A 14,590-nucleotide genomic window follows, 5' to 3' on the forward strand; every position below is an offset into this window, starting at 1 on the left:
TGGACTGTGAAGAAAGCTGAGCACCGAAGAATTGATGCTTTTGAACTGTGGGGTTGGAGAAGACTCTTGAGAGTCCCTTGGACTGCAAGCAGATCCAACCAGTCCATCCTAAAGGAAATCAGTCCTGAATGTTCATTGGAAGGACTGATGCTGAAGCTGAAACTCCAGTACTTTGGCCACCTCATGCGAAGAGTTGACTCATTGGAAAAGACTCTGATGCTGGGAGGGATTGGGGGCAGGAGGAGAAGGAGACGACAGGGGATGAGATGGTTGGATGGCATCACTGACTCAATGGACATGAGTTTGAGTAAACTCCGGGAGTTGGTGATGGACATGGTGGCCTGGCGTGCTGCGATTCATGGGGTTGCAAAGAGTCAGACATGACTGAGTGACTGAACTGAACTGAACTGATAGTATGTGAGACATAGAAACTTACATTTTTAAAAAAAAATTTTTATTTTATATTGAAATGTAGCCAATTAAAAATGTGGTGATTTCAGGTGCACAGCAGACACAGGGGTACATATACATGTATCCATTCTCCCCCAGACTCCTCTCCCATCCAGGCTGCCACATAACATTGAGCAGAGTTCTCTGTGCTGTACAATAAGTCCTTGTTGGTTATCCATTTTAAATATAGCACTGTGCACATGTTCGGAGAAGGCAATGGCACCCCACTCCAGTACTCTTGCCTGGAGAATCCCGTGGATGGAGGAGTCTGGTAGGCTGCGGTCCATGGGGTCGCAAAGAGTCGGACACGACTGAGTGACTTCACTTTCCCTTTTCACTTTCATGGATTGGAGAAGGAAATGGCAACCCACTCCAGTGTTCTTGCCTGGAGAATCCCAGGGATGAGGGAGCCTGGTGGGCTGCCGTCTATGGGGTCGCACAGAGTCGGACACGACTGAAGTGACTTAGCAGTGCACATGTTGATCTTCAACTCCCTGACTACCCCTTCCTCCCACAAGTCCCCCCTGGTAACCATAAGTTTTTTCTCTTCAGTCTAAAAACTTCCAATTTTTAAATCTGATTTTGTGGGGGTATCTTTTTTGGTATTTTTACTTAAGAATTACTTTTACATTGCAAGATGATGAACAGTGATCTATGCTTTATTTTAGTTGTTTAATGGTTTTATTTTTACATTGAAATTGTTAATCACTCTGCTATATGTAGCATAGACTGTGAGACTGGAATCCACATTCTTTTGTATTATTTAGTTATTATCTGTTCCAGCATCATTGTTTAACAATCCTTTCTTCCTTTAGTCTGAATTTCACATTTATCATGTAACATATGTTTTATGCGGTGGATCCGCTTCTAGATTCTGTCTTGTTCTCCTCTTACTACATCAGTAAGACACTACTTTAAGCATTGTAGATTCTTTTTAAGTGCTAATACCAGATAGGAATTCTTTTTTGTTATCCCTCTTCATTATTCGTTTTAAACTTTTCCTAAGGTTTCTGGACCAGTGAAATTACTCTGCCAGGTGAAATTTAGAAGTCCTGTTCTAAATGTTAGTGTTATCTTTAAGGTCTTCATTATCTCTCCTCCTCCCATCCTGAACCTCCATTCCATCCATCCTGTATCTACTGCAGCTAACCTGTTCGTGGTTCAACTACAAATGCACTAAATGATAACATTGAGGGCATGAATCTGCCATACCTTCTTTAAATTTCCAGTTGTTAGAGGTTGTACTATAATACTCATTTTGCATTTCGCTCCAGAGAAAAGAACATGGAAGCTCTCCCCTTATGAGATATCATTGTCGTTTCAGAGTGTGGAAGGAGAACACCATGAAAAAGCCGTAGAACTGCTTAAGGCTGCCAAGGACAGTGTCAAGCTGGTGGTGCGATACACCCCGAAAGTCCTAGAAGAAATGGAGGCTCGCTTTGAAAAGCTACGGACAGCCCGGCGTCGGCAACAGCAACAGTTGCTAATTCAGCAGCAGCAACAGCAGCAGCAGCAACAAACACAGCAAAACCACATGTCATAGGTAAGAGGTGCCCTCTACACAAGGAAGCCCCATATGCACAGAATTTGGTTTTTTTAAAAGTATAGTTTCTTAGACAGCTGGAATGTAATCATTAGATTTAATAATCCAAAAAAATTAATCAAACAAAAAACAGTGACCTCAGAAAATGTTAATGAGACAGTTGCTTATATTATGTTTCATTTAGCCATATTCCCTGGAAATGTACGCTATTTTGAAAAAATTATATACTTGAGGAGGGCCAGGTACAGACGATATGATGCCTTTGTGCAGATTACAGAACTGCGGCATCTGTGCAGACGCACATCCTCTGGCACACGGCTTCATGACAAGACTGTGGGCCACATTCCAGCCCCGCTTGCCTCCCTGGCTAGTTGCCTTTGCACAGTGTACAAACTAATCAACCATATAGTGCTAGCCCTGGGGAGATCCCCTTTACCATACTGAAACCGTTTACTAGAAGACTGCTCCAGTGAAGAGGACGAAGTAGAAACCTGCCAGTGTTTAATTACGCTCTGAGATTTTGGAATTCTCTTTGGGTCTTCATTAAAATGTGTCTCAGGTATACCTGTCTTTCTAAATTCCACTTTGTGACAAGGGTAAGTCAGGTTTTGCTTCATGTTTTTAGAAAAATTCAAAAAAAAAAGAGAGAAAATTCAGGAAAAATTGTTAAAGAGTCATCATCTCTGAAGTGCCTGCTGTGTGCTAGACCCTTCTCATGTGTTATCCCTAATCCTCAAAAAACCCTTCACAGCAAGTATCACTGAAACACCATTTTTTCAGATGAATGATATGAAGCTGCCATAGTTTCAATGAATTCCCCACAGCCACACTTACAAGTAGCAAAGAATTATTTCTCCTTCTTACTCTGCCAAGTAATTCATCTGCCAACATTAGGAATTCTGGAGTTACATACACTTTCCTTGCTATCTTTTGGAAGAGACAGTTTGAATCTTTGATACCTCTATACTATAATGTCTGCAAATGTGTATTTAAAATGAGGTTCAAACATTCTTGGGAAGATGACAGTGGGTAATAGTGGTTTTAACCCATTCAATATCAGATTACTATTTGCACAATGAGAAACACTGGATATGAGAAGAGATTTTCAATTTTTGGTGACACTCATGAAAAGAAGCTACATGAGGAAGTTAAACAGAGTATGGGACTTGTTCTCAGAGGGTCCTGGGAATTCAACTATCTTTCTTTTATAACCTGCTAGTTTTATTACAGATACCATAGTTTGGTGTCTTTGTCTGAAATTACATTCCATTCCAAAAATTACATTTACTCAACAATAAATATCTATTTGTTACTGGGAAGGGCCAGGCACTATTTAATGGGCTTTGGAAGCAGCATGAAGAAATCATGGTCCTTGCTATCCAGGTGCTTACATTATGGTTGGAGGGGATAGTTAATTAACAAGTAGGTAAAAAATATCCTATTGAGACCAGTACTTGGTAGAATCAAAATAGTGTGTTTTAATAGAGACTGGCCAGGTGATGACTTTCTGGGAGATGATCAGGCAAGACCTCTCCAAGGAGGTGACACTGAAGCTGAGGTTGAATGACAAGGAGAAGCCAGGAAACAGGCATCAGAAGAGAAGGAAATAGGCCAGTGCACTAGCTCTGTGGCAGATATGAGGCTATTTGATGTTTGAGGAATAGAAAGAAAGCAGAGGTAGTGAGGCGATAAAGAGTGAGGGGGATGGTGAGGCGGACAAAGGCCAGGTTACAGAGAGCTTTCCAAACCACTGAGGGAAGTTGGATTTTATTGCAGTAGAAACCACTGAAGGTTTTTAAGCAAAAGAGCGACATGATTTATGTGTTAAAAGAGATCACTCTGGGTGCTATAGGGAGAACAGATTATTGCAGGATAAGAGTGAAAGTAGAGACAGTTAGGATACGATTATATAATAGGCGAGAGATATGGTGGTTTGGACTGGGGTGGTGGAATGATCTGGATGCATACAGACAAGTCATTTTGTCCATCTCCTCCTCTCTAATCCATTTCAAATACAAAGGTACTGAACATTTGTACTTCCAGAATCCTTTCAAATGTCTTTTTGCTAGTAATAACAATTCACTATTCTTCAGCCAAACATTGGCATTCTTTTCCTGAACTCGTTTTTTCTTCCATTCACAATAATACAGACTTGTAGCAATTCTCCTAACCGTTTTACCACACTGGCCCTTAGTAAAATTGTTTAAAAGTGTTTTGAAAGAAGTGTGCCATTCAGACTTCTAAGATCTTACTAAAAGCTTCCTCTTATGCTCATTCAGTCATCTTTGGAAGTATACAACTTGGCCATAAATACTGATGGACCATTTCTCTGTCCCATCAGTGTTCATGAAATCACTTGAGAATTTCCTACTGTCTCATTATCAAAGACTAACTGTTTTAATAAAAAGCATTTAAAACCATGTTTTTGTTGTTGTTGTTGTTACACAGGATAGGGTAAAGTTCTATTTAAGTGAACGTGAAATTTATATTTATGCCTGCCAAGGTAGCACTTGCAATACATGGTATAATGGCCCCTTGAAATGAAGCTCGTGTCCATTTCAAGTACAAGCAAAGTACAACTAAGTCATATCATCCATGGATTTTATGGTGGATTCAGTCAAAGAGACTTACATTAGCTCTTATTCAACTTTTAATTAATTAGATTTTTAGGGATTAAATGGAATTCATCTACACTTGCTAACTCATGCTCTGGTTGCTTTTGAGAAGAGATCTGAAACTGTTTACTTTGAATAGATTGCTAAATTTTTTTTAAATTTTGACAAGTCAAGCAAAGACCAGGTAAAGCAAAATTACTTGTCAGAGCCTATCTTATTTTTATCACATGAAATATTTCTATTCTATAAATTAGAAATAATATTTTTATATGAGATGGTAGAAGTTATGAAATAACTAGCAATGGTCAGTGGTGCACACAGATGGAAAATAGGTTTAATGCAAGTAGTGTGCGGACAATGTGTCTTATGCCTACTTTTAATTTTAAATTTCCCTGAAGTACATTTCAGTTGTCTTTTTCCTAACTTCCATTTTGTTTATCTGGAAGAATAGATTACATTTTCTAAAATGTAGTAAGTATGATCACTTTATAATTATATTATAGAAACCTATGAATATAGGATTTTTAAAAAATACTATAACCACTTTTTTGAGAAACAGTATTATATTTCTTTAAGCATTTATTTTTTTTAATTGAAGTGTGGTTGACTTTGATTATTACTTTCAAGCAAACAACATAGTGATTTAACATTTATAATACATTACAAATTGATCATTGCAGTAAGTCTAGTTACCACCAGTCACCATACAGAGTTATTATAGTACTATTGACTGTGTTTCCTGTGCTGTACATTATATCCCATGATTTATTTATTTTATAACTAGAAGTTTGTACCTGTTAATCCCCTTCACCTATTTTGCTTTCCATCCCATAAGCATCTCATTTTTAAAAGTGTGAATCTATGTAAATCCATATTTCACTCAGATTCTCAAAGAATAAAAGTGAGAAGAACAGAGAAATTCTTTTTGAGATGTCAGCATTCTGAGGAAGTCAAGACCAAATGCTTGTTTAATGTCCTTGACCTTCTGTTGGCAGATCCAGAGGTCATTTACATTCAAATACAGGCAGCATCTTAGCAGATCTGTTAACACACAGCAGCTGACCATTGCCAGTAGCCTCACTGACTCTCTCCTCCTGCTCTTCAGGCCCCCCCTTCCCGTATTGTACCCACTACTTCCTGTTCTGTACCTTCCTCTGCCATAGTCACGGGCCTTGCGGTCTGATCCTGGGAACCACTGCCAGAACTGCCAGCCCACTTATTGAGAGGTCCCAAAGGATGACTCTGATAAACACTGAATTTAAGGAGCCCAGACTCATCAAGCAGAAAACTGAACCAGAACATAATCATAATGCTGGATAAAATTTGTTAAGGAATCATGGTACACCAAGAACTTTTCTGGATGTTTCATATATGTAAAATTACTTAACCCTTACAATAATCCTTTGAGTATTAGATACTATTTTAAATCTCATTTTAAAGAAGGAAACTGAGTCATGTAGGATTTTTTTTTCAAGTGTACTGATTTCACAGGTAGGAGGTTATAGGGCTGTGATTCAAATTCAGAGATATGGGCTACAGAGCCTCTTTCTTTTCACAACTGTGCTGTTCTACCTCTTTATTCAGTGGCACCTGCCCTTACGTGTCCCATCCCTCATTGTAGACACGTTTGCATGACCTTTCCAGGAATTCAGTCTCTCACCGCTCCAAGCTGACATTAACCCTCACCAGTTGCCTCTAAAACAGTACCTTATGCTTCAAAGTACTTCATCATCACAGGTCTGTTAGTTTCCTATTGCTGCCCCCCAAATTACTACAAATTTAATGGCTTAAAACAGGGGTCCCCAACCCCTGGGCTGTGGACCAGTACCGGTCCATGGCCTGTTAGGAACCAGGCCACGCAGCAGGAGGTGAGCAGTGGGGTGAGTAAGGGAAGCTTCATCTGCTGCTCCCTATAGCTCCCCATCACTCACATCACCACCTGAACCACTCCCCATCCCCGTATGTGGAAAAGCTGTCTTCCGTGAAGCTGGTTCCCCATGCCAAAAACGTTGGGGACCGCTGGCTTTAAAGAATACAAATTAGTTTTCTAGCAGTATTATAAGACAGCCCAGCACAGTCTCACTGGGCTTTCAGAGACTCCAGGGAAGATCCATTTCCTTGCCTTTTCCAGTTTCTAGGGGCTGCCTGCACTCTTTACCTCCTGGTTCCATTCCCCGTCCTCCCAACCAGCAGTGACAGGAGAGTCCTCTCACTGCGCCCATTCTCACCTCTGCTCCTACCATCACCTCCCCTTCCCTGACTCTTTCTTCTCTCACTTTCTTCCACTTCTAATTACAAGGTATGGACCCACCTGGACAGCTCAGGACACTCTCCCTCTCTTAACATCAACTGTCTAGCAACCTTACTTCCATCTACAACTTTAATTTCCCTCTACCGTGGAATCTTAACACCTTCACAGGTTCTGGGGATTTGAACATCGACATATTTCAGAGGTCATTATTCTGCCTACTATAATGCCTCGTTCAAAAATTGGAAAGCAATTTGATCAATAAAATTTAAACTGTGTGGGAAAGGCATTTTTTTTTTAAAGAATCATTAATCTGTTCAATTATAAATCAGGAGAATAAGGGAAATAGAGAACATTCTGTGCAAGTGGTTCTTCCCAGTGGGTATTTCAGTGATGCACCCTTCAGAGGCCCAGTGTTCTCTCAGCTGCTGGCATATCCCATAGGCCTGCTTCCCCTCTGGGTAGATGAAAAGACCCAAACCTCTTACTAAAATTCACCTGCCGAGTCCCATTCCCTTGGGACATGTAACTCTATGATAAGTTAAGTAATTAAAAACTCAGTCATTTGGTAGCTCTGTCACTTGGAAGCTAAGGGACTTGGAGGAAGTTATTCAATGTAAGATTCATTAAAATGGCCTCTTATGGAAATTAAATAAGAAAAAATATGCAAAACTTAAAATATGTGGCAATTGATGAGCACTCAAGAGTAACAGGCAATGGCACCCCACTCTAGTACTCTTGCCTGGAAAATCCCATGGATGGAGGAGCCTGGTGGGCTGCAGTCCATGGGGTCTCTAAGAGTTGGACATGACTGAGTGACTTTACTTCCACTTTTCATTTTCATGCATTGGAGAAGGAAATGGCAATCCACTCCAGTGTTCTTGCCTGGAGAATCCCAGGGGCGGGAGAGCTGGGTGGGCTGACGTCTGTGGGGTCACACAGAGTCCGACGTGACTGAAGTGACTTAGCAGCAGCAGCAAGAGTAACAGTAGTAGTGTTGGTATAATAGTCACAATATTAATGGCAGATATTTTTATGCAATATCTTGTTAAGTGATTCCTGAAGAAGTACAGGGGCCTCATGCTTGACTTTCAGTTCCACTCTGTAGGCCCAGGGTGCTTTTGGGCATTTCTCTAGAAGGCTTTGAGCTGGAGAGTACTGATGCAGAGGAGGCAGATTGCAAACCTACACCCAGCGCACACTTTCACATCAACCCAACCAATTCCTTAATTTTTTGTTTTAATATGGTGTTCTGCATTCATTGAAATAAAAATATCCACAGCTTTAAAAACAAAGATTGAAGCCACTGTTGTTTCTGAAAGAAATGACAGTGTTCCCAGTGACAGGTCTCGGGGAGTGTTCGGGGATGCTGCTCCCGCAGGTCTGACCACCTGGGGCATCTGCTTCCTCTGCTCCACTCTGTGTCAGGCTGACCTCGTGGGAGGAGAAGCAGGCTGCGTCACAGGAGGGGTATTGGTAGGATCGGCCTGTCAGAGAGAGGCTGTGCTTGCGTGTACCTCAGCAGGGGCGCTACTCAGAATCAGAACATATAAAGCTTATCTCTCCTTTGCCTTCGTGAGGAAAAACAGAGTCATCTGGAATTGAGAGGAAAAAATATTTTACTTTTGAGATGTTTCCAAACTGATTTTTTAAGAATTTAATCTTAGGGAATAACTGTGTCTTTTCCATCCTCATTTGATAATTACTTCCTTTGCAAACATCAATTTTTTTGCCTCTGGAAGACTGCATGAATGATAGCGCCTAAAATAATCCTCTCTGTTCTCATAAAGCAGGTGCTCCTTTGATATTTTTAGCATATTGTAGTTGACAAATGAATACTAATCACTGATTTCTCTTCACTCTCCCTCCACCCTTTCAGGTCCTTGACGCTCCTTGATCAAACACTCGATTGTCACAAATTTGAAACCGTGCTTCAGAATCCCAGCACATAGTAAAGGAAAAGACAACACTAATTATACCTGTCAAGAAACTGTGAACACGTGGTGTATAAATTCTTTACCAAGACAACTCGACACCTTCTTTCTCTGGGGCTGAACCCCCGCCGCTCACGTGCTCTTTCCACACACCGACCTTCCATTCACGGCAGTGAGAATTCTCAGTGTGTGAAGGGAGAGGTTTTCCAGTCTGCAGATGGAAACAGTACAAGAAGAATAAAGTCTGTGACTTTCACATAAATCACCAAGGCCAGGGTTAAGTGAATCTTGGGTCTATAGCTTTTCCAGAGATTAATAAATCCCTTAGTAGGCTATAGTTCAAACTGCATCAGTTCAAGGTTGTCGCTACTTAAAAGAAATCTACACATTGCCCCTCACCTAGACCTGTTCCGCATCTGTAATGCTGAGTTGTCCAAATGAGAATTCCAGTTAATTGCAAATTCAACTTCTGTTCCCTCCTGAAAATGGCAAGTTATTATACTGTATTTATACTCTATTCAGGTTCTAGAATCAATTGGCTTTTTATTTTCCATTTCCATGAATTTTATTATGCATTAATAGGCAATTTCAGCTCAACTTTTAGTTCGTTAGAAGCAAGGATAGAGAACGCTAGTACTATTTGTTTTTTTTTTTTAATTTAAGTTTTGTATCTATTCTTATTAGTTCTAACAGAAGATAATGTTTATTTATTCCACAAAGTAAATATTATCAGAGTATATTTGCTACAAAATTAGGTTCTTACCAAGTGTTATGAATCTGGCAAGAGAATACAAACAAGGATGAACTGATCCTCGTATAATATTTATATATAACCCTTCTCTAAATATTTTTTGTTAACTTTATATTTTTGACTGAAAAACCGAAGAAATCTCAACTGTTTTTACCTACACTGATATTTTAAAGCCTAGGGCTTTACAAAACCAAATTATAAATGTGCATATATATACAGAAATACATCATACAAAATCTAGATCAGTTTTCTCAAATATACAATAGATGTTTTTGGCAATATAAGATCAAAAGTGTAATTCCTTTTCAAATTAGGCATATAGAAACCAGTGATATTAATATTGTGAGTGAAAAGTTACTGCTGCTTCCAGGGTGAAGATATACCTGCTTCATTACACATGTTCATGTAGGTGAATGGACAGTGAGACATCTTTTTCAGAAAGTATCATATACTGGAAAATTACCTGTTGGAGGCACCTATACTGATCATAACTTTTAACTTGTGAATCTAGGCACATAAGTCTGATTTTACTTTATGGCATTAGCAGGAGGCAATAATTATTTGGGCACTTAAATACCTTAGCCACACACATGTACCCGAAGAAAGAATAAATGTCCAGTTGAAACATTCTAGAGAGAGCATTAACACGGAGGGAAATATTTGAATATTCCCTTTCCTCAAATGCAGCCATTGACTCCCCAAGAGACAATTATATTTCACATTTCAGATAGTCCCCCAAATTAGAAATTTAAGCAGCTCAGTTTAGGAAACGTTTCATTTTGCCCTTTCCGGTGGTCATTCCAGTCAGTATCAAATTCTCCTATTCATAGTCCATCACTCAGCAGAGGACAGACAGCAAGGAAACCAGGAGGTGAGCCTGCTTCAGCAGTGTCCTGCCATGGTAACAGATTCCCATCCCTGCACACATATCATTTTTTACTAGAGAGAATGGAGCTGGGGGAGGGGCGGGAGGGGGGCAAGGGTGAGGACCCTGAATGTTATGTAAAATAGGTTTACAAAAGAGATAAGCATGACTAAAGGGAATGAATGGAGAATATGTGAGTAGTATTCAGTTTGAAAGAGGTAGTTCTCATTTTTATAAGAAAAATTTAATAAAACATATATTTTAGTTATCATTTAACAGAAAAATATTAAAAGTTATTCAGGCTATGCCACATACTCTCATAAAGGGAAATCATTGCACCCTTATAATGAGGAAATGGTCATTTCAACACATCTCAGTACATTGTATAAATTTGGAGCTTAAGGTATATTTTCATTTAGCTGTAAGTGGTTGGTTAATATTAAATTATCATGTGTTTTCACATCAGCATAAATATTGTCATGGTGTTACAGAAGCAACTGTCAGATGAGCAGATAGCTTACATTGGTGTTTTTAGAAGTCTTTGTATTTTATGCTTCATTTGCATAATATTAAGTGCTAATAAATGTATGCCAAGTCATCTAAGTGAAGGGGTAGTCCATCACACCTAAGGCATCTAAGGGCACATTACATGTCACATTGGTTCTGCTTACAAATGACCAGCCAAATGGACAGTTTTCTTTAGTAAAATCTAGTTGTTGAAATGTAAGCCTTCCTGTGAAGTTTACATCAAAAGTAGCCATCCCTAAGACTTAGAGAGGTCCCTTGTGGTTCCCTAAAGATTCACTGAAGCCAGAGGGAAAAGGAAAAAAATTACTACAATTTGTATTAATGCCTTTTATTATTACTGATCACATTGGAGCCACTGAGATGTCCAAAATCATATCAAAATAAAGACATAGGTTGCTCCTATATGAAGCTCAAACTTTAATATCATAAACAAATGAGGTATTAAAAGGGTGAAAATGTTTTGTAACTATTCATCAGTGATCCTCGTGAAATTTAGTGGTTTCCCTTGACCTGATTGGTAGCCAGATTTTTCTAAACTCTTTCCTGCTATGATTTTTGAAGGCAAAATACACAAAGCATAGTTCACTGAAAGAATCCTCAAACCTTTTCATTGAGGCATTTACATTTTGATTCTGTTGCTATTTGAAATAGAACATCCACAGGGAGATAATGGGCTGAAATTACAATTGACTTTGGAAAGAATAACAGATTTTGTGCTTCCTCAATCATATAATCAATAGGGAATTCTCTAGTTATGTGAACTACCACTATCTTTTAAGACAATGCTGAGATCTAAATGCAAAATCTATCATTCAGGAGCCTTTTAAGAATTCAAGGCTGTCTCTGAGGAACTTAGCTAGAGATGGATTACACTAATTTACAAATGCAGTTTTCAACCGTGACAAATCAAAGTGATCTGATCTCAGTTCATTTTACTAAGCTGTGCCCATAGGACTCTGAGATATTGAGCTATTTTGTCTACATTATTTTTTAACATCTACAGGTATTTGTGGATGTGTCAATAATGTCTGAATTTCTCATCTTTTGGCTTTATCTTGAACACAGCTTTTTAGTAAGACCAGCTTTCAGAGCATCATGAAGTAGAAATCAATGCTCCAGAGATTCAGGGAGACCAACATAAGGGAAAATCTCCCAAAACATGGAGGTAGTCTTACCCATCTCATCCCTCTCTAGAATATAAAATGTCTGAGAAAGGGCTGTGACTGCCTTGTGGACTGCTGTCTCCTAGCATCTGGAAAAATGCCCAGCACAATAGAGGCACTCAGTTAATATTTATTGAATGAATAAACAATTACATAAATGAATGAAATTAAATAAATGAGTTTTACCTTCTGATAATTTGAAAAAAAAAATCACCAATTTATTTTATACTGATGGGCATTATAATTTCTGAATTACATAATTAGAACCAGAATTGACTCTTCATACTTTTTAGATATATGAATTTGAAATCAGTTACTTCCAAGGGTTCAAGGGTTTGAGAACACTCAGATAGGCATGTTTGCATATTCAGAGTGTTTACAATGAATAAAACTCAGCCTTTCTTGTTATTTTTGAAAGCTCCCTGAGTTATGATCCATACATGGAACCCCATTTATAAACTTTGTAAAATATAATATTTTAATTTTTAAAAAAGAAAATTTAAATTATCAAGCGTATTATTAATAATATGTCCTTCAATGTTCATTAACAACTTTTCTCTAAGGCAATTCATTGTGATTAGAGACACCATCTCTAAATCTCCTGCTTTCAAAAAAATCACTTTTCCTTTCTCATTTGATCTTTAGAATATATCTGAGCTAAAGATTAATCATATAGCAATTAAGACTTTTCCATGTGTTTATTCATCTAACAAACATTTATTGTGTGCCTACTATATGCTAGGTTTTGGATGTAAAATGGCAAACAAGACAAATCTAGCCACCCCTTGGAGTTTGCTGTGAGGAACTCAACACTTGCTCTAGCAGTTAACTAGAGTTTACCATCTCATGGTTCCTTCTTCACAGCTGATAGGAGAAATGAAATCCCTTATGCCATGGAAATCATAAAAGGCTCTCTGCACATATTTATGTAAGCTTGTTTTTCTAAAATACCACACAAATATGCTGCTCAAGGAATCCAAAACCATAGTTAGATGCCACTGAGGTAGGTACTAATTTACTCATAACTGACACATAGCTCTTACTAAGTTCTGTGCTCAGGACACTCATAGACTCTATCACTGAATCCCTTCAACAACTCTCTTTAGTAGGTTCCATTTTATCGACAAGAAAACTGAAGCACAGGTTTGTGACCTGTCCAAGGTCACACAGCAGATGGAACTGGGATTTGAACCCACACAGTGTAACACGAGAGCTCATATGTCTTCGCATTTTCTGTGGCTTGGGGGATACCATTACATTAAAATAAATGTGTCACTGTATATAAAAAGTACTTTGAAATTGTAGTATACAAAGAGATTAGTGAAGTGTGATCAGCAAACCACAGCAGTGGCAGAAACAGAGTGGGAACTCAATCTTATGTTGCAGCTTACTCTCATGAAGAATATATCAAGCCAGGGAAATGGATAAACATACAGATTCAGACAGTTTCTGACATGCGATAAATATTGCAATGACTTTTCAGAATTATTTGTTGTTAGCCACTGTGTCTATTTGGTGCTACAAAAAAATCTGAAAGAAACAAAATCCCTTGCTATAAGGGCTTATCATAATTACACAGTGTGGAGATGAGTCAAGGATGTTTCACATTTATGGGGAAAGATTGGGCGATAGTAATACTATTTTCTCACCATTGCATGTGATTGTGTCTTTCTAATTGTTTTCATTATTTTTCTGAAAGAGCTGCAAAATTGTGCAGTGGTTCAACCTGACCAAAGTGGTATTATGCTGCTGGGAAGTAAAAGTACTAGATACCAGATTGGAAGTACTGTCTTCATTATCAAATTTAAATTCCTTTAAAGCATGAATATAGAGGGATTTTTAAATGCTCCAGACCCCTGATTATTTGGATGTTAAGTTTTTCATGTTTCTCCTTTACAGACCACACTGTGAGATCATGCTACTGAGGGGTTAGGTTCTAAAACCAATGTGAAAGGCAGAAATTGAGATTGGGCTAACATTATTACCACAATCATGTAGATCAGTGTCCATACTTCTAGAGGTGAGCAAGAACTGATGCCTTTGGGAAGAGTAAATTCACAGCTCCCATCTCAGTCATCAAACAAGAGGAATCATATTCATTATTTAAATTTGTTCTCTCTCTGGCCCCTCACAGTTAAATGAGCATGTAATGCAACTTAAATGCTGGTTCCTATTTGTGGAAGCAAGGAGTCTTCTTATGAAGGTTTTTTATTATCTCCTCATTCTTTCTTATTACCAACTAATTACTCCTTTAAATAATTAAAATTTTGGAAAGTTTAACTTCACATGTAATACAGCACTAAGGAAACTCATAAGTCTTTTGTCTAAAGCCATACTTTATTTCTACTTCTCTCAACACCTTTATTTTTACTGGAGATACTGCTATTCTCTGTACAGATTTACTGATCTTCCTTATTTGTCATTCACGTCAGTTCTTAGATTCTTTAGATTTTTACTTTGGGAAGGTCTCCAACTGTCTTCTCTTACACATTT

General features: G+C 38.4%; 1 protein-coding gene across 1 annotated transcript in view; it reads left to right on the top strand.

Moving 5' to 3' along the window:
• Positions 1-13,874, top strand: part of LIN7A (lin-7 homolog A, crumbs cell polarity complex component) — a 160,465-nt gene extending 146,591 nt beyond the window's left edge. Inside the window, exons 5-6 of the mRNA XM_027543270.1 lie at positions 1,775-1,993; positions 8,736-13,874. Coding sequence (XP_027399071.1) covers positions 1,775-1,993 — 219 coding nt within the window. The 3' untranslated portion in view covers positions 8,736-13,874. The remainder of the gene's footprint in view (positions 1-1,774; positions 1,994-8,735) is intronic.
• The last annotated feature ends 716 nt before the right edge of the window (positions 13,875-14,590 follow it).

The sequence above is a fragment of the Bos indicus x Bos taurus genome, chromosome 5 (genome assembly GCF_003369695.1).
Source record: "Bos indicus x Bos taurus breed Angus x Brahman F1 hybrid chromosome 5, Bos_hybrid_MaternalHap_v2.0, whole genome shotgun sequence".
In the NCBI taxonomy this organism is placed as follows: Eukaryota; Metazoa; Chordata; class Mammalia; order Artiodactyla; family Bovidae; genus Bos; species Bos indicus x Bos taurus.